Source organism: Esox lucius, chromosome 8, assembly GCF_011004845.1.
Source record: "Esox lucius isolate fEsoLuc1 chromosome 8, fEsoLuc1.pri, whole genome shotgun sequence".
Lineage (NCBI taxonomy): Eukaryota > Metazoa > Chordata > Actinopteri > Esociformes > Esocidae > Esox > Esox lucius.
Window position 1 is genome coordinate 7,433,455 of NC_047576.1, and position 21,454 is coordinate 7,454,908.

Genomic DNA, 21,454 nt, shown 5'->3' on the forward strand with positions numbered 1-21,454 from the left:
TGTGTGTGTGTGTGTGTGTGTGTGTGTGTGGGTGAGTTCTGGAACAGCTAGGTTCTGTGGGAGGAGTTGAGAGATTATATTAGACCGCTCTCTCATTGGCCATGGATGGAGGAAGCTGTTTAAACTGTTCCACCAGGAGAGCCATGACTCATCAATACCATATAGAGTTCAGGACAGAAGCATCTAGAGCACAGAGGTCACACAGCAAATGACCAGGGTAGTGGTCAATAACCTACACCGAATTCTCTCTTATTCTAGTTCAACCATCCTTGCGGGAACCAGAAACTTAACCGCAACCCAGAGACCCATGTTCCCTATCCCCAGGCCTTAAACTCAACACAACCTTTCTGCGTACTCTTAATTTATCCCATGAACCAATTCTAACAATATCCCAATGTAATGCCCCCCCCCCCCCACCCTAAACCTAACCCTAATTTGGAAATCAAATTTTTCCTAACAGGGACCTCTACGAAAACCTTGCGGGTCCCCCTCCCTGTACCCCTTGGTGGTGTGTGTGTGTGTGTGTGTGTGTGTGTGTGTGTGTGCGTGCGCGTGCGTGCGCGTGCGTGTGCGTGTGCGTGTGTGTGTGTGTGTGTGTGTGCGGGGCACGGGGGGGGGGGGCTCTCAAACAGAGGAACAGGAATTGTCTTTCCCGGCCAACAGAACAGGGGCCGGCTTCCTCCATTCTCCCTCTACTGTTTAGAAAGCAGTTGTGTGTTACCCCTCTACTACCCCTCCTTGATCTGTCCCCCACCCTCTTCATGCCCTTTGGCCTTCCTGTCCATTACCACTAGACCTGTTCTTCTCCCTCCCTCCATTTCTGCTGAAGAGAATCTGTAAGGCCTGGTTTCAAGGTTCAGACTAGTGATTAGATAACAGCTGTTGAAACGGCAAGGAGGGACCTTAAAACTGATAACACAACACAGCTGCACAGAAACAAGTGTGTGTGTGTGTGTGTGTTCATTATCAAGCACCACAATGGAAACTTGCCTTGGTTCTTTATGGTGTTTATGTTCTTGGTAGTTGTTGCTATGTGTTGCCAGGTGTAGCAACATTAATGTATTTGAACTCAACTGAATACTGTTTTCAGATACCACTGCAGGATGCATGGGAGGGTATTTAACCTGTGTGTGTGTGTGTGTGTGTGTGTGCACACGCGCGCGCGTCCGCCACTCCCTGGAGATGAAGGCCAGAGATCAGCGCGACACCACAACAGCACAGAAACAACACAACAGAGTCCCAACAGCAGTAGATAAGCCACTTCCTGGCCCACTCCGTCACATCTGATCCCGGAGTCACCAGGGCTGAGGCCCGGGCCCAACGGCACACTACCAAGTGCACCACATCAGCCTAGGGCAGTGAACTACAGAGGGAATAGGATACAAATCACAATAGTCAGAAGACAAGAAGGCCAGTGTGTGTGGGTCACTGTTTTGTGTCAGTGTGTCCTCCAAACTGCAAGCCTGTCTAAAACCTCAGGGTCAGAGGTCATGAGTCACAGCCTAGCCATGGGGGGGAAGGAGCGACTTCCTGTAGCCATAAGTGTCTAGATACAAGGAAACTTCACAATGATTAAATCCTTTTCACTGTAATGTGATTCCCTCCTCCCGTTGTAATGTGATCTGCTTCCACTGTAATGCCATTCCCCCCATTTAAATGTGATTTCTTGACTCAAAGTATTTCAAATATGAGTGTCATGCTGACCAGCAGAGTTAAGGTCAATTCCATTTTTATTCCAGTCAATGTAGGAAGTTAACTGAAATCCTAAATCCAAGTCCCTCCTATATGTAGCAGTGAAGAATTTTTAGAATTTTGTTTCTAAAATGACTCTAACTGACCCCCCCAACTTGGGTCAGAAGGGTCGCCTACTGGCTTCTTTCATCATCCCCCCCCTGTATAGTCAGCGATACAGAAGACTTTAACATCTGTCTGATTAGGACTAGGGCTGGTTGACTATGGGGAGGACTGACCCCGAGTCAGATCTAAGAGGCAGGTTCTCTGCTACTGCTGCCTAAACCTTCCACCCCAGTGTTCTGAGACTGTTCTGAGATCAGGGGAAAAAGTGGAAGTTCAGGCGACTTTCATCTTGTGTGGTATCAGCAGTTCCTGGGACAGTTCCCTAGGTCAGCTTGTATGAGGCGCTGACTAATAAGGGCAGGTCCGAGGTCAGTGTGTGTGCGTATGTCTCTGGCTGACGCACCACGGTCTGGAGAGGGGGGGTGGGGGGGTGGATCCGGTTTCAGTTGTGCCTAGGAAACCCCTTTGCTGTGTGTGTGATGCAGAACAGCCTTATAAGGCCTGAAGAGGGAGAGAGCTTTGTACACTAGTCTCCCTCCAGACAGAGGGCCTCTCCAGTGCACACTCTCTCTCTCTCTCTCTCCCTCGGTCTCTCCTTTATCTCCATTTCTCTGTCTCTGTCCAATAACCCCCTTAATCTCCCTCTCTCCCTTTTCCTTCCACCCCCCATCACTCGATCATTCCATCTTCCTCTCACTCCATGCACTTCCTGCCCGCTCTCCCTCAATACCCCTGCTCTGATTTCACACAGACACACATTCAGTTCTCTCTCTCACCGCGGCGTCTTTTTGGTGGTTTTGATTATAGCCAATCATCTGAAAGGCAGACCGTTTTTTTTCTGTGGCGCCTCAACTCATCGAGTATGTTAATCCCGCGTTTGGGCTTCTCCCTCTCTCAACTTCCATGACTGATTCTCTCACACCTTTACTCACATCTTAGTGGCTTTCATCCAACCCCCCCCCCCCCCCCCCCGGCCTCCTCTCTCTTCCTCCTCCCCCTCCCTCTGTAATTCTATAAATCGACTGCTTGAACTCCTTAACCTCTACTGTTCCAACGTCTTCCCGTTAGTTTGTAGTCTCTGTCGGTTCTCTTCTCCGTGCGCTTCAGACAGCCTCCCTTCAAGGTTAAGTAACGGGACAAATTGACTGGTGTTCTCCACACCTCTCGTGATTTATTAGTAAAACACACACACACACTCTCCCCTCACACACACACTCTCCCCACACACACACACACACACACACACACACACACACACACACACACACACACACACACACACACACACACACACACACACACACACACACACACACACACACACACACACACACACACACACACACACACACACACACGATGTCTTCAGTCCCACACAAATATTAAACGGGAGAAAATAGGCCGACTATCCAACTACACTCCGGTCTTTGTGGATTTACCGGGCAAAAAGACGTTTCAACTCGGTAGTAAGAAATAGTTTTTCCCCATGTGCCTGAAGACACAGAGCCTCCCGTCTCCCACGGGAACCGCATGGTAATCTGATGTCGGCGCGATGCAAAGGTCTCTTCCATGTTAAAACTGTTTACCGCTTTGGCTTTCTGACGAAGGCAACGTAGGGGAAGCCGGGGAGCAACAGGTTAAAGGACAACGCCAGCAGGAGGAAGAGCGACCAGCGGGCTGAGCAGAGGGGGAGCAGGAGGAAGAGCGACCAGCGGGCCGAGCAGAGGGGGAGCAGGAGGAAGGGAAAGACTGAGAGATGGTTCATCGCCACAGGAAGTCCTGACTGGGCAACATTCATTTCCTGTCAGCTGTGCTGCAAGTAGGAGGGGCACAAGTCCAAATCTGGAATAGGTTTTCCCCGTCTCATCCCTAACCGTCCCTTTTCCCGTCTCATCCCTAACCGTCCCTTTCCCCGTCTCATCCCTAACTGTATCCACCAGTAAGTATAACAGGAAACTGACTCTAGGTCAGTGGTGAAATGGTAACTTATGCCTCGTTTCCACTGGTGCCAAACACATGTGTTTCACCCTAAAGTCCAGAACCTTTTCTGGTTCCAGCGCCACCGCTCTCACTTGGTGCCAAGCCCCGGTCTTTAAGACTTAGGGCGGGGCTGGCAGGTTGATGCATTACGTGCTGTGGAAACGCAGCATGTTGTGCTATTCAAATAGCGATGTGTATAGTTTGCTTTAAACCTCTCGTAACAGTTTTCATCCGATCTAACAAACCGATCCCTGATCAAATAAAATAAAGCAACAGCACAGGGTAGCAAAGACAGACTTGGAACGCTGAAGGTGATACGATGCCATTGACTCAATAGAAAAACAGAGAGCTGAGTACGAGACGTAGCCTACAGAACCTATAACAACACAAAATTACCTCAGAATTCTCCCACATCCTTCTATAAGGTAGATCGTTTTGACAAAATACTAAATAATGAATGCACTGGCTTACAGTTGCAGTGTCATGTGTGTGAGTGGAGTTGGAGGAAGGAATTAGTTTTATTAGGCTCCTCAAATTCAAATGCCATATAGTAAACAAACTGAGCATGGCATTAGCGTTTATTTTATTACCAGAAAAATATACTTTTTCGGAACCGGAAAAACCAAATCGCATTGATAGTTTACTCCTCTCTCCCCACATGAGCCCCTCCTTAAGTACTTGATACCAAATGTGTAGTCGAAACAGGAAAGTCTGGAGCCAACATTAGCATAAATCCCCGGTGTAGCCCTGGTACCGGGGTAAAGCACCAGTGGAAATCCGGCATAAGTTACCAACCATATAGGAGCCTTGGGGTTGAATGTGCCATTTAAACCACACACATCAGAACTGATTAACCGATGCCCAGTCCTAACCATCAGGCTGTCAGGCTATCAGGGGCTGGTAAAGAGCCTCCCTCCACACACTTAAAGGGGAGGTGTGTGCTTAAAGGGAATGTGTGCAATGTGCAGCTTACCTTGATGTCAAAGTTGCAGTCGTAGCGTTTGATGAGTACGATGAAGGCTCCAGTGACATTCTCCCGGGTAGGGGGTGGGATGATGGGCTCGCAGGCATTCTCCGGCCGCGCCCCGATCAGAAACCCCTGTGGGTGTCAGAGCATTGGTTATACCAACATTAGTTCAGGGGAATGCAGACTCAGAACCGTTCTCCCTTTGCTCTCCTCAGCAGAAATGTTAATACGTTTACAATGGAAACATCTGAAGTGACCTTTACAAATTAGAATCTAGAGAGAACTGGAAACATCTGAAGTGACCATCTAGAAATTAGAATCTAGAGAGAACTTGAAACATCTGAAGTGACCATCTAGAAATTTGAATCTAGAGAGAACTGGAAACATCTGAAGTGACCATCTAGAAATTAGAATCTAGAGAGAACTGGAAACATCTGAAGTGACCATCTAGAAATTAGAATCTAGAGAGAACTGGAAACATCTGAAGTGACCATCTAGAAATTAGAATCTAGAGAGAACTGGAAACATCTGAAATGACCGTCTAGAAATTAGAATCTAGAGAGAACTGGTGAGACACTTCAGAAAGAGATCAGAAAATAAAAACAACTGGGTGAAGTTAAACAATTCCACTTCTACAGCACGTATAAAAGTAAATATGGAGGCTGACTAATGTTCCATTTAATAGACAGAACACTGTAAATAAATAATAACTCCCAGTCAGTAGCTTGATCAGGTCTAGTGATTAAATACCAATGATCAGCTCTAGTGATTAAATACCAATGGTCAGATCTAGTGATTAAATAAACTGAGGCAAGATTTTCAAGTCTTGGCAGGTAACTATTCTGGTTGCCAAATGCGTCAAATAAATAAAACTAAATCAAGCGTAGAAAATCATGAATATTCATATCCTGCTGAGAGACAGAAATGCCGTTTCCACGGCCAGACCTATGAGAATGAATGAATCATAGCACTTCCTGCCCCAGGAACAGGAGAGGACGTTTGATGTGCCACAAGAGCAACGCCCATGGAGAGGGAGGGTGACAGAGAGAATCCAGGGTGGCTAACTCAGCACAAGAAGGATAGCTTGGCACCTCCTGTTAACTGCCCCACGCAAGAGTCCCCTGATTCAGCATGCTACTGCCCAGGGAATGGCTCTGGTGATGGAGTCAGACCACTCAGGCTGCGCTTCACAGGGAGCACTGAGCTAATGAAACCCAGCCAGTCCTGCCTGGGACCTGCTTCAGGCATGACTCGGCCTGTCAGAGAACAGCCAGAGAGACAGGCGCAAATCCCCAGCCAATCACACGCAAGTCCCTAGCCAATCACACGCAGGCCAACTGAGATCAGCAGAGATGCTGTCCAACGGCTTTGAGGTTCGGTCGAAGGGTTTTCACTCAGGGAGAAGTGTATTCATAAAGTGTAACGTTCCAGTAGCAGTGTACAACATAACACTGACTGACACAACCCTTTTACCTAAGGGACAGATACTCCCATCTGTTCTACCAATTCTATTTCTATCTGAAATGTTGATGTTGCTGTGCCCACCCGAACGAGATGTGTTCTGTGTGGAGATTTGCTGAGGTCCTCCCAACTGTCCCGGTACCTCCGATCAATTCAAAGGTGCTTGTTCATCCTATCAGGTGAGTACAGATGGTTGCCGGGAGAGCCAGAGAGGGGCGGGGCTTGTGTTCCAAAAACCACACTATCCCCTACACAGCAGATGACCTTTGGGCCTGTACTCTATGGAGTTTGGTCAAACATTGTTGCCTGAATATAAGGCCCTGAGTGCCATTTGGAGTTTAGCGAGGTGCATACTGCCATTGGATTGGTTGTGGGGCGGACCTGGGACTTGGCAGCGTGCCGCCACAGTCAGCTGTTAAAGTGACAAGCTCACCTCGCTGGAGGAGCTAGCCGTCACTCTCAAGAGCTGTGCCAGTGTTGAGTGCTTCATAAAGGACCCCAGACTGTCAGCGCTTTTCTGTGTGTGGGCGTACATCAGTCAATTTCGGTGTGTGTGTGTGTGTGTGTGTGTGTGTGTGTGTATTCTAAATGGCAGCTAAACACCTCCTGTTAACTGCCCCATCAAGATAATTCTGTTTCAATGGCATGAAATTAAAATAATAAAACATGTCACTTTTTAATAAGATGGGAAGAGACTAATCACCATTCAGCAGTGGAATAATTTAGCTGCATAAGTTAAACACACTTCTATTTCCTTCAAAAAAAGAAAAGAAATAATTAAGACTTATGTCTAATAAAAATATTTATTTTAATGTGAAGCTTTTCTATTGGGGGTTATGTTTTGAAATATATTGATTGAAATGTTCTGTTCTTTTAAGTATTGTTGCCATTTCCACCGTTTAGTTTTCTAGCTTGTGCAAATGCAGCATGGGACACGCACTCTGCAAATGTTTTCTACAACGAGAATGAAGAACTGGTGTCTGAAGCAGATCCATGTCTACTTTATGCAGAAATCTCCCTGGAGACATTTCACAGAGTGCTATGACATCACTGTGCCACTGCCTCACATTTTCAGCTGGCTGGAAACAAGCTACAATAGCCCCCCCTGTTGGCAAAGGACCCACATGTAAACCCACAAGAAAAACCCCAAACCCCACCCTGTACAAAGCAAAGCATGACTGGGCCATACAAAACATCAGCCATTTTCTAGATTTTCAGGTTTAACCACACAGGGTCCAACGGGCCAGTTAACCACACAGGGCCCCTATTGGGCCAGTTGGTCTGAAATCCACTGGCCCGGACTGTATTTTTACTGCCCCCCGAACTGAATTAAAAAAATTATATAATAATATAATTGTATTTTACAGATATATAGTATGTAAATATCATATCAGAATATTGATATATACCACAGATTTGCATGTAATATGAGACATGAAAGCACGACAGACACATTTAAATGTGAGAACAAGCGCAAATCGAAGCAGGAAGTGTGACAAAGATGTCAAGCAAACTTTTTAATACGATACTACAAATTTAAACGGGGAAACTGAGCACTGGCCAACACGGGCTAGTGACTGCCTTTGTCTTCGGGTCAGACATTAGGTTTTACTGGCCCCGGGCCAGCAGGGCCCCCTTAATGTTGAACCCTGCCACCAATTCCTAGCTTTAAGAGTCCTGGGCCAGTGTAAGTGAAAAAGAGGAACCATTTCAAATCCGGGGATGTGTTTCGTCTGCCCTTCATAGCCGCAACACAGCACAGGGTGTTTTCCACTCGGGAGATGAGGTGCCTGGGTGACAAGGCCGAGATCCTGCTAACGCTAACCCAGCTGGGGGCCTTGCTGCTTCAATGCTCATTGGTATTTTCCATTCTTACAGAATCTAAGGGGGGCGGTGGGGTTAAGCCTTTGATCCTACTCTTCTCCGTGTTGCCGTATGGGCGCCCTTAGCAACAACCTCTCCCACCTCGGGATACGTCTGTGAGTCCGTCTGTGTTTTACTGTTACATCGGTTGGTTAAAGGGGGAGGGACACAGAAGAATACCAATTTGTGGGGGCCATTCATGTCCACTGGACAATACACCAGTCCTTTTCCTCCTACTGTTCATTACAGCGCTGAGACCACTACAGCGCTGAGACCATTATAATCGCTGAGACCATTATAATCGCTGAGACCATTATATCGTTGAGACTCTCAAAAAAGCACAGATTAAGATTTTAAACAATTTCATAAAGTATTAAGTATTTGAAACCATGTAAAACCAAGTAATCCCTGTCGGGAAATGTCCCAGGACAAAACCATAACAGAGGAGTTATTAGATGACATCATAACAGTTATTAGCTGGCTTCTGCTTTTATCAGAAGATTAAAATGTGGTTTACACTAGTTAGCAGACAAGGTTACATAGATGCTGCATGCACAGATGGAACAGCTCAGCTTCTTAAACTACACTGAAAAATATCACCTCAATCCCATGACGTGACAATGAAACGACTAAGCACTTTACAAACTTAACAAGATAAGTAGGCTCCATTTTAGAGAACAAAGGGGATAGATAGAATTTTTGTCCCTGAAACTCACAGTTCATCTGATAATCAGAGTCAAACATTTCATACCTTAAAATTGTTTGCACACGTTTTACAGTTTACAGACTAAGTGTACAATTCCCTTTATGACAATCTTAACTTCTGTTTGTGTCTGAGTGATGTTATTCTGGACTTCCCTTTTGCCCAACACACTGGATCTGACAAAGAATAAATGGGAGTGACTTCATGTCCTCTGGCCAATACAACACCACTAACAGAAGATGACAGCAGAGAAGGAATACACATAATTTCTAAATAGGTGTGTGCGGCTGCCTATTCAGTTTTGACAGCTACCCAAGGACCCCAGTGCTAGTCATTCTAGACCACAATTTAGATCAGTAATTGGGCTACCTTAAAAGGTGCCCTATGCAGCATTTTCCATTTAAACGGTCTGTGGAATAAAATCATGTCAGGACTGACACCATCCCCACTGACATGGTTGCAAGTAAAATGTAAAAGGTTGGGACGTTTATAGGCATGTACTTCCTTGAGGTGTGTGAGGTGAAGGCCAATGCCAAGCTTTGTTTGGGTTCATGTAGCCTACACTGAACGCTCCAGAAACAAAAATATATGGAAGAAATACAAGCATAAGACAAAGCACAGAATAGAATTAGGGTAAATTTAACATTTGATGATGAGAGCTGAAGTTTGTGTGAACAGTGGTGCAGACTTGGCTACCCTTCTATTAGACAAGTAGTTACATCACTTTATTTAACTAGTTGGCTAGATAGTCAAAGAAAGCTATGTGCAAGTTACTAGATTGATGATGACGGATAACGAATTATACTACATAGACAATCATTCAATGTTCTTGTTCATATTATTTGTATGAGCGTAGGTACATTTTAGGAAGGTTTCTCCAAAGTCTTTGGTTAAGACAATAAGCTAACGTTAGCTAGCTAAGTTGTGTCCGAGCAGGCACTCCTTGATTCCATTTCTTGCTGGAAAATAGTGTTACTACCTGGTGTTCTCTGCAAAATGTTAAGAAAAACAAATATGCATTGTGGGTTGTTTGGCCAAACCTAATGCATAAGCAAATATTGCTCGGAAAAAAAGCAATTATATTGCCTTTTAGCTAGATTAAGCCTTGTGCAAACTGGTCAAAGTGCACATATTATTGTTCCAGCTAGCACAATTAGAGTTTCATGTTCACTAGATCACCATCAACGAGTCCCTGAAATATGGCAATGCATCTAATGCATTAGATAATCCAGATGACGTTTTGATTGGTTTAGCTGTTCGTTTATTCTGTGTTCCGTAGTTATGGAAAGTGCCCATCAAATGTGTTCATTGCTGCAGCATCAACTGTTGGAGGTGACAATGCCTCAGAGCAGTCAGTACGCTCAAAGTTAATGATAGTGTCAGATCCTAACGGAGTGGTAGAACCACTATTTAACCCACTAACAATAGGTAGCGTTAAAGTGGCATTTAAGTTGCATAGGGCACCTTTAAAGTACAGGAGAAAGAATACCATTAAAAGGAAACAAGGCCAAATGGAACACCAGTTTTGCTTCCCTTATTTGGTTGGGTTGAGTTTGGCTAGGCTAATTAATCTTGGCTAGGCTGGTTCCGCACCATCAACTTCCCCAAGAAACCTCTGGTATTGATGAGGAGTCTATAATTAACAGGAGTGGAAGTGAGAGTATACAGGAAAGTCCCTGTCATTAGCATGGGCCACATCACATGGAAGCCAGGCTGCTGACTATGTCCACTTACCTAAAACATTTAAAAAAAAGATTTGGTGGGAGAATCTTTCTGTTTATGACACCCAGGGCTCCAGAGTAACACACTGCGATTTAGCTAGGTTCACTCACTACTATTTCACCCTTGAGATAAAAAACCCTTCTGCTTCTTGTGACAGATTCCTGTTTGCAATGGTGCATAGCGGTTACAGCTTCTGACTGGTAACCAAAAGGTTGCTAGATTTGATCCTTGAGAAGACAAGGTGAATATCTGTAGCCCTGTCCTTGAGAGAGGCCGTTAACCCTGCTTGTCTCGCAGATTGCTCACAGAAGCAACAGCACCAAACCAATATAGTCATGCCTGTTTAACTGGGGAAGTAACATAGCGGTTGGAACTTTTCTGAAATATAAATCCTGTTCCTCAGAGAGTAGACTTGCCATCCATGTACACCCCACTTACAGAAGTTTTGGGGTCGAAAACAGAACTCTATCCACTACAGGGACCTACACTGGACCCCATTTACCTTATGTATGCTTCTAGGTATTTAATTCAGGCTCACAAGTGAGAGAAATACTTCTAAATTCTTTGTGTGCATGTGTATTTCTGTTTAAACATGGGCACACACTCTTAAGAATAAAAAACAAGCGTACAAACTGGTACAGAAACCTAGGGAACTCTTGAGTGTAGGCTGCCGTCTGGAAGACCAGCTTGTTTGTACACAGTGCCATTTCAGAGCCAGGAAGGGCTGTGGTTCCTCTCATGTAAACACCCCAAACCGAGAGCCCCAGGGAAATCATGGGAGACGTTCAAAATGTCAAGCGTCATGTGATTCGAGTTAAAGCTGCAGGCTCCGTTGTGGGATGTGGGTGGAAGGTTTGTTCTCCTATCAGGACTGCGGTTCCCTACAGTACCTCCCTGAACCTTCTTCCCTCAGTTCCCCACTGTTGACTGGCCTTTGTTGGTGGATACAATTAGACAGGTGATCGGAGTAGAGATGCCTCAACCAGGTTATGCCGTCACCCAGGCTGTGTTTGCACAGTGAAACGGGTTTATACTTTGGGTTCTGAGTGGACACTGGCAGAATGCATAATGGGCTTATTTCCTTCAAGAATCAAGTTGATGTTAGGCTGTTTATATCTGCTTTTTTCTCCTTTTTGACCAAACAAAATGTAATTTTCAAAATAAATACAACTAGCCATGTAAAACCGGATCCCACGGGTACGACACCACAGCACATTTTGCTGCTCTACCGGAGTTAGTAACCAGTTCATAATCGCACCAAGGAATCATGTTTTTTGGGAGGGGGGAACATTGCCAAAATACCACAGCTAAGCTCTGTGTCCAGTCATTCAGCATGTCGTTCCTCAGCACAGCTCTTAGTCATGGTATACTGGCCATTTACCACAAAACCTCATGACCAGTAGCTTAACGGTTGCCCCACCACGACGACCTTTGGAACGGCATGGAGGGGTTAGAGCCGATGCCCTTCACAATAGAGACGGGCATGTTTATTCGAATGTTCAAAATTAAGTTAGTATTCAAATCTGCGGGTGTGTAATAATTTATTTTTATTTTTTATTAATACAACATTGAAATAAATAGGCCTGTTTTAAATACAATGAACATTTCAATCTAGTATTTTTCTATGATAATACACCTTTTTTGTTTTTACACAAAGATGCGTAAAACATGCTCATTCTCAAGTGTTTGATGTTCACGATCACCAATCAAAGCTATATTAGTGGTGTGGTGGGCCAGTCAGAAAGGATCAATATGTCCTGTTAGCATGTGGATGACTGATCACCAATTCAAGGAGAGATGGCGTTATCCAACTAAAATAGAGACAAGGTGAATGCTAATTATTGTTTAAATTCTGAACCAGAACAAGCACCACACAAGACAGACTACCTCGACGTATCCAATAATGAACGTTCATTTTCAGAGTTCTTAATTGCATCCCACAATAACCAAGTATTAGCTTTGCACGGACCTCGCCAATCCCCTCAGAACTGCAATGGAGAGTGGAAGAGGTTTCCAAAGGAGGGAAGAGGAGAGCCAGCCAGGGGCTGAGGTCGTTGTCGAGACACGGGCAACACAGTCGTCATGGGCAACATGTCACATTCACCAACGCGTGCGTTTACACAGCAGGACAAGCTACGGCCTAAACGCAGACACCCGGATAGCAGCGTAACTGCAACCAAGACGTGCCGCCTTCAACCGAGCGTCATCCCGCCAAACAGGCAGTCGACAGACGGTTTGAGTAATGAGTACACGATGACGCAACAAGGGATGTCAAAGGAGGAATAGAAGGCTTCGGGTGTGAGCCACCACGCCCGCCTGCCTCAAAGAGGCCAGACCAACCTCACAGACAGCCGGGAGATTCAACGTGGCTAAGCTGGGCACGGCTCCAGTCACGGGGCGGGAGGGCGGAGAGGTGGACCGAGATACATTAGAGGGGGGAGATAAAGCAGGCAAAAAACGATAACAAGGAAAAAGAACCTCAGAGGCCTGAGTGGGTAGGAGAGAGAGCGGATATAAGCCTCGCAGCTTTCATAACCCTTATGTAAGGAAGCCTGGCTGGCTCCCCACACTAGGCCAGACATGCCCTCTGCTCTCTGCCACAACCCGGAGGGGAGGCGCTCGACTGATTCGTTGGCACTGCTGCCCAATGCCCTAGCCCCTCCCCCTGCTTCCTGGGATGCCTTGGGGGGGGGCCTTTGTTACAGTCACATGTGGGGGCCATTGTCACCAGGAAGCCGGCAGATAAGAAATGCCAAAGTCAGGCCAAGTTCTAGGAGCCGTGAACCATTTTATCAATAGAGTAAATTACTTTGTACTGGGCCGGCATAGACAGTTCAGGTTGGGTTGGTACGGCTCTTAGAGTGAAAATGCCATTGGAAAGGTCAGCTTCACTTCCTTCATGACCACTGAACTGAGAGGACTTGACAGGTACATACATAATGGACAATTCCAATACAGACAATCAGTGGTGAAGGAAAGAAGACAGGTAAGGAAACTATTAGCTATATAGGGGGAGGTGGGACCCATGTTAGGGTATATAAGGGGAGCTGGGATCCATGTTAGGGTATATAAGGGGAGCTGAAATCCATGTAGGGTATATAAGGGGAGTTGGGACCCATGTTAGGGTATATGGGGGGAGGTGGGACCCATGTTAGGGTATATGGGGGGAGGTGGGACCCATGTTAGGGGATATGGGGGGAGGTGGGACCCATGTTAGGGGATATGGGGGGAGGTGGGACCCATGTTAGGGGATATGGGGGGAGGTGGGACCCATGTAAGGGGATATGGGGGGAGGTGGGACCCATGTTAGGGGATATGGGGGGAGGTGGGACCCATGTTAGGGTATATGGGGGGAGGTGGGACCCATGTTAGGGGATATGGGGGGAGGTGGGACCCATGTTAGGGGATATGGGGGGAGGTGGGACCCATGTTAGGGGATATGGGGGGAGGTTTCAAACAGGTACAGCAAATGTCAAACCCTAGTGACCCCTGGGGAATCCATATATACTAACTATTACACAAAAATACTTGTATTTTACCAGGTCTGTTTCACTGAGATTTAAAGAAATATATACATATATTACCCAAGAAAGACTAATAGAAGCGGAGCCGGCAGAAATCCCAGGCAAAACAAAAAAGAAGGAACCATAATCATTTACACAAAGTCAAAGATTGATTGATCAACTTCCAAGTGTGTCATCAGAAAGAAAAAATAACTCTGGGAAGACCAATTGAACTGCACTGCCCCCTATAAGAGCCCCTGTTTAACAGCATGACAATCCCAGCGATGGACAACAACAAGCTCTTCACTGAGGGGAAACACAATGGCCGCGGCTTATAGCCTCAGACATGAATCATCCCTGCCGCCAGCTGTGTGGCTCAACAGTGTGTGGGCACCTCATAACGGTGATCTCACACACGTTGGAAAGCCACGGTGATCACACAGCTGGAGGCTAGCAGAGCTGCTCCCTGTCTGGCCACTGGAAACTGGCCAGAACCGTGACCACTGTCAGTCTGAGGAATGGGGCACTGGCCGGGGGCCTCGGGCCTGATGTAGTTGTCTATATAGATCAGGGATGGAAATTAGCACCCGCCACCAGCCAAATGCGGGTGATTTTGTGTTGTGGCGGGTAAACCCGCTTCACCTACCGGCCACCGTGGCGGGTAAATAAAAATAGCATACTGTTTCACCCAGACACTTTTACGGAAGAGGATTAGTGCCAAGCAATAATAAAAAAAATAAAACCATCTCGACATTAAAGTCATCATAATGCGAGATTAAACTCGTTAAATTTAGAGAAAAAAGTCGAAATACAATCTTGAGAATAAACTCATTAAATATCAAGAATAAAGTTTAATAATCCGTCTTATGTGAAACCACGAAACCTCAATCAATCGCGCGTAGGTGAAGCCAGCGATAACCTTGCATGTGTCCACTGGTTGTCAATTAATGTTTTTTTTCTAAAAAGACCTAGCCGCTTGCAAATTCTCTTTTAAATTCGTATGCTAATTATAATTCTGTCATAATTAGCTAATAGTTGATAGTATTTCTTTGTTACTGAAAGAAAGTCTATAATATAGCTTGACTAATTGATCCAACTCTGCCATCAGTAGGCTATGCAATGCACACTGATCGAATGCGTTATTCTACATATAATTTCAACTTTTATTCTCGATATTTCATTAGTTTATTCTCAAGATTGTATTTCGACTTTTTTCTCGAAATATAACGAGTTTTTTCTCGAAACACAACGATGTGACTTTATTGTCGAGATGGTTTTATTTTTTTTATTATTGCTTGGCACTAATCCTCTTACGTACACTTTAGAGGCGGCGCACATAAAAAAAAATGTGGCGTTACATCGCAGGCGTTATGAGGTCCGCTGAGAAAACATCTCAGGAGGAGCCAGTGGACAAAGAGGCGAAAGTCAAAAAACTTTTTTTTAAAGAACGATGGAGAAAAGCAGACAATGGGGAGTCCCGCGATTGGTTAGTTTACGACGAGACAAATCTGATAATGTACTGCTCTGTATGTCGTCAACACGCTTCACGTTGTTGGTTAAAAACAAGAAAGTGGCTGGTAAAAACATTGAGTGGCTGGTAGATTTTGAAATCCACCAGCCACAGTGGCCGGTGGACAAAAAATTTAATTTCCATTCCTGATATAGATGTACTGTAGCCCTGTGGTGGCAGAAAGCTAAACCAAAATGCTTGTATACATGTAAAAGACATGTAAGAGGAATGGAAAGCTTTCAATCAAACTTTCCAAGTATATATTATTATTATAATAAACATACGAGTGATAAAACCCAAAGTCTCCAACTGTTGGCTCTACTATCAAACATTTTCCAACTCCATTTGTTTTTCCTGAGATGGCCACTACCTATAAAGAACAGATTTCATACATCATTGTTCTGGTTCTGAGGGTGGTTATTCACCATATGGCATTTACTGTATATAACTGGTCATCTGTCAGTACCAGTAAAAACGACATGCATATCAGTGGAAATATAGTCTTCCCATTCATCTGCAGGTATTTGAAAGCCCATCAATAACCCTTTGATTAGAAAAGAAAAAGCCTCTTGCTGTACCGACCTTGAGTCCATCACTGGGTAGCCGGTAACCAAACCGTGCCGGCAGGTCATCGAAGTTCCCGGTTTTGTTGTCAAATGCATACTGAAAGAAAAACAAGAGTGCAGTGATTAATTGCGACATCACTGTGCCCTTGAGCCAGAGGCCTAAGTGTACTTGAACGTGTAGGTTGGTCTGGAAAGAGCACCTGTTAAATGACTAAAATCTAAATCATTCGGAAAAGCCATTATTCACTATTGCCTCATTCTGTTAGAACTCACTGGGTTTGCATGTTTGTCTGTTTCCCCACTACCTCGGTCTGCCCACCCACCCGCCCATCTGCCCGCCCGCCCATCTGCCCGCCCGCCCATCTGCCTGCCCGCCCACCAGCCCCGTCTGACTGCACACCCGCCCAGTCTGCCTGCCCGCCCTTCTGCCCTGACTGACCGCCCGCCCACCCACCTGTCTGCCCTGACCGCCCACCCGCCCCGTCTGACCTGACCGCACACCCGCCCCGTCTGACCTGACCGCACACCCGCCCCGTCTGACCTGACCGCACACCCGCCCCGTCTGACCGCACACCCGCCCCGTCTGACCGCACACCCGCCCCGTCTGACCGCACACCCGCCCCGTCTGACCGCACACCCGCCCCGTCTGACCTGACCGCACACCCGCCCCGTCTGACCTGACCGCACACCCGCCCCGTCTGACCGCACACCCGCCCCGTCTGACCGCACACCCGCCCCGTCTGACCGCACACCCGCCCCGTCTGACTGTCTGTCTGAAGGACTCACTGCAGATATATCGGCCTGGACAGGCAGCAGGTTGAGGAAGGCAAAGAGCTGCACTGTGAAGATGGTGTATATCTGAGTGGCAGACAGCATCAGCATCCCCAGGGAGAGCAGCATCTTGCATTCCGTGCAGTGCCAGTCCACTGACACACACCTGCACAGACACCAACGGGCAGTCCACAGGCTGACTGCTCTCACACCTGGAGGGTGAACACACACACACACAGGGTTGTCATTGTCTGTAGGGTTCCCTCAGCTCCCAAAAACCTGATGAGACCCTGTTCTGAAATTAGAAAGTCGAGAATTATTCATCGATTTGTGCAACACTGGACACGATGGAACTAGCGAAGCCTCGAGACCAGGCCGGTGCAGCTAAGGCCTTCCGTTTTTTCATATATGAGTTACCAAGCAGGTAACAGATGCAGAGCCCCCGTGATTCAGTGATTACTGGAAAACTGACTGGACACAGGCTCTGGTAACAGGACATTTCCTTCTGTCTATGCCCTAAAGACCAGGGACGAGCAAGATAGAGACAAAGACGGGGTGCTGGAGCCAGAGCGCCAGAGCCAGACAGAAATATGCACTGAAGTGAATGCTTAAGTAGGGGCAGCAGAGCATGAAAGAGGCTGGCAAGGCTCATGATGGGTAAATGCCTGATGTGGATCTGTGGACTAATAGAACGCAAGTAAAAAGCCTGACCTCATCTGCCCTCTCTTCCCCTGACATTAGAACCACCAATTGCCTCATATTAGTACATATTAAAAAGATAAGTGGTTACCTCGACTTAATTATGACCCAGTGAATTGGCAAGCACCCCACATTTTGAAATACTTTAAAACATATGGCGTTTTCCACTGCTATATTCTTTTGTATTTCTGTTCCCTTTATAAAATAGTGCAGAGAAAAATATTTTTAAATAAAGATGAGTGCTCACTCCCTAAAAACTGCAACAGAATTCTGCAGGTCCATCATGCACTACTGACGCATTGCCAAATCTGTCTGGATTCAAAACGAGGCAAGTTTACAAAAAAAATCATCAGTGACTAGATCATCTCTAAATAATCGAACATTTTAAATTAATTAATGACAGATTTTCTAAAGGCCACTTTAACCATGTGTGTTCTGCCCCAGGCCTGTGGTTTCTGGGACCAATCAGAAAGGTTAGACGTCTTTCCATTCTCAAGAATTACATGGTTATAAAAATGCTGTGGTGTAAGCCAAAACAAAAAACAGGCCATATTTGAAACATATCTACAAATCCCATATGAAAGAAATGAATGGTGAAATAATTTTTTTTCCGCTAGGTGTTATGGGAATTACGACGCCAGTACTATTTCAGTTTTACAGTGAAAGGGAAGATGGTAGCTGGTGACGTAGGTCTGTGTCTCTATCAGTTAGGTTTACATCCGTTAATTAAGGCTATTTTCTTTTATAATCACAAAAAAAAGCAATTAGGGTAAACTGGTTCGCCGAAGGACACCGTAACATACAGCTGGCTCTTCACGGTTCGCATGTGAACAAGAAAAATACATTTGAAAACATTTTGAAAATGAATAGCTAGTTACGCGGTTTTAAATTACTCTTTAATAAAAATGACCTGAGAAAAAACACATTAAGTTGTTATATTTAAACTGGAACATTTGCGCACGTTGTAATCGAAATGTTTGTTGGAGCTTTTTTAACTTCAGTTTTTGTGAGACAACTGCAATGGCGACTGCTGGTAGATTATTGATAAACCAAAATTATAGAATCCTCCATCTTCATTTAAATATCCAGATTACCAGCGTTTTGGCATTCCAGGAAACTACAACGGCGGCAACTTTCTTTTCACTCAACGACTCGAAAGGTTTCGAGTCAGTAAAACTACTTGAACTTCCTAGCAATAGTTGACACATCTACGCCGACATCAGTCGTGTATCAGTATTCCGGGAGCACCACGGAAACAGCACATATTTGTCTCCCCCAGTGCATTCAAGAAGCGATCTACTCTGACTCAAATAAATGACAAGAGCGTAGGGTGAATGTATGTGGCCGCAGATATGCGCCCGTACTACAGAATACTTTAAGCTAACAGGTAGGCTTAGTAGCCTACCCATATGACAGAAAAGCAATGTTTGTGCCACGTTTACACATTGCCCATTATTTTAGACTGTGTTCTCATCAGGCATGATATAATCCTTCTGAATTTATGTTGCGTCTTTTTCCAAATAAACAGATTTTTAGTCACTGTTGAAAATACACTTTTTAGATTACATGAGCGCACTATCCAGCTGACATGTAGCCTATAAACCTAACTGATGCTCCATCACTGCTTCTCGACGTAGTCTCCTGTGGTACCGATGTGGTGTGAGAGCACCTGGGAGTGACAAAAATCATGGGTTACATGGGTTGTAGTGCGCAACTTCTCAGGGGCAAGATGTCGGTCAATCTAGGACGTGAATGTCTCAGTTGAAACGGAGTTGTCCCAAATCACGTATACAGTGCCCTGCTATGTAAGGCATGCAAATTGTGGGCGTAATGTCGCCGTCCAGCTTTTCTCGGGGCATAACAGAGGCTGACAGGGAGGAAGCAACTAGAATTATTACAGGTCTATAACATCATCTAGACTTATTAATTATGCAATATAGCCCAAACCTGTCGGAAATTAATTTAGAAATGATCTCGGGCATAATACAACGAGACATGTTTGTCAAGTAGCAGTGTGGTTTCTCTTCCATGGCACATGCCCTTTGTTGTGAAACAGCAATTATCACTATCCTTGGAGAAAAGGCCGAAAGTAAAAACAGTCATATGATTAGTTGCAAAATGATATTGTCAAAGTCCTGTGACGTGAGTCATGACATGTAATGTGACTATCCAGCAGAGTGATACATACTGTACAGTCGAAACACATACATTCTTGGATGACAACCTATTCAAGCAAGCTATCTATACATCCGCTAAGGCTCTTGGTGACCTTTATTTGGCAGAGTGAGAAAGTAAGACATTGCTAGCTAATATTACGGTAGCCACAAGTCCTGTTTCGAGCTCACGAAATCTCTGCTTTTAAAGTGGAAAAACTGATTTTTATAATTATACGCACCAATTTATAGCACTGTTGACGAGATGCCTAACCTCACCTGTTTAGTAGGCTATTGCAAGTCTTCTGAATATAACGTCAACTACCCAAAGGAAAAAGCTACTCTTAAGTAGCATGCTCAAATACTGTTAGGACAGATTCTTAGCTCCCATAAAAGCAACATCATTGCATGACTTGTCTAGCCACGAAAATAGTTCAACAGCTAATTACGGTAGCTTGCGTTCAGTGATAGCTAGCTACACATTCTAGCTAGCTAGATCGTGAACCCTTACCTTAAAATCAGACCGAAGTTTCCTCTGGTTTAGAAAACATACGACAAAAACTGACATTACTATTATATGTTATCTATGCGGATAATCACAATAATGTCCAAGAACGTCATTCCGTTAGTTAGATGAACAGGGCAGTACGAAAGTATGTCAACAATAATCCCCTTCTAGTGTATAGCAGGCAACATTAAATAAGTACTTCCGGTTTACGGGTTTTTGGAGTGCTTTATAATAAGAGCAGTCATGTTTTCTTTATCTTTTATAGTGACAATGTACAGGGAGTTGAGTACCGTGCAAAAATATCTGTTCAGTAATATTTAGCACTGAACGTATTAATAGACTCCAGGTTAGGTAGTTGTTCGAAGTTAAATCATGTATGTAATCATCAATGTATTTTATCTTAATCAACTTTCTTTTCTCATATCTTATTTAAGCTGCAACGCAATTCAGTTGTATTGTAGATTATCCAATCCATTGTAGCACATGTATTTGCGTAAATAAATATTCCGTCTAAAAAATATATGTAATATACAAACTCTCAACAAATAAGAATGAGATAGCAATGGGACTGAACAATCTGATTTGCTTGTTTTTGCAACTGTTTATTATTAAGCACTTTTTAGATATTGGTAAACCAAATTCTCCGTCTTCCAAGATATCTTACTCGACCAGTATTATTGATTTAAGACTTCATTGTGCGCTTTTATTTTGAACATAAATCGTTAAGGACTTATTCTTATCTTGTTAGTTCTTGCTTATTCTCGTTGGCGGAAGGGGGTCTACTTATCTAGCTGCCTCCATCTTTTATCTTCTTGCACACGCCCTATTCGAATAATTGTGTCTGATTGAACGAAATTTGAATCAATCATCCCTGTTCGCAAATCCTGAAATAAAAATCCACGAGATGCAGCGTGTATACTTGACAAAATATTTATTTGTTGTAGCAAATTGATATCATATCAAATATGCTAATGTTTATGTTTGATGTGTGAAAAACATCCATATCCATTTAGTGGCTGGCAATATGATTATGATTAATTGATTTCTCATTTATCTTTGTAAAGGCAGGATAACTGATTCTGTACCAACTGCGCTGGTATTGAAGCACATAACCAGTATTTTTTTGAGACGGCCACTTGTAACAGCTAACACCAGGAAAGATGTGTCTCCAGTTTGTCATGACCCTATGCCATGACAATTGCGAAATGTCCGGGCCTGAGGGTCAATGCGAATATGGTTGAATATCTCTGA

General features: G+C 44.7%; 1 protein-coding gene across 1 annotated transcript in view; it reads right to left on the reverse strand.

Annotated features, from left to right (window-relative positions):
* rnf13 (ring finger protein 13) overlaps nucleotides 1-20,391 on the reverse strand; it is a 48,269-nt gene extending 27,878 nt beyond the window's left edge. Inside the window, exons 1-4 of the mRNA XM_010895965.5 lie at nucleotides 20,207-20,391; nucleotides 16,859-17,055; nucleotides 16,089-16,169; nucleotides 4,751-4,876 (exon numbers count right to left, since the gene is read on the reverse strand). Of these exons, the coding sequence (XP_010894267.3) occupies nucleotides 4,751-4,876; nucleotides 16,089-16,169; nucleotides 16,859-16,972 (321 nt within the window). The 5' untranslated portion in view covers nucleotides 16,973-17,055; nucleotides 20,207-20,391. The remainder of the gene's footprint in view (nucleotides 1-4,750; nucleotides 4,877-16,088; nucleotides 16,170-16,858; nucleotides 17,056-20,206) is intronic.
* Between the last annotated feature and the right edge of the window lie 1,063 nt (nucleotides 20,392-21,454).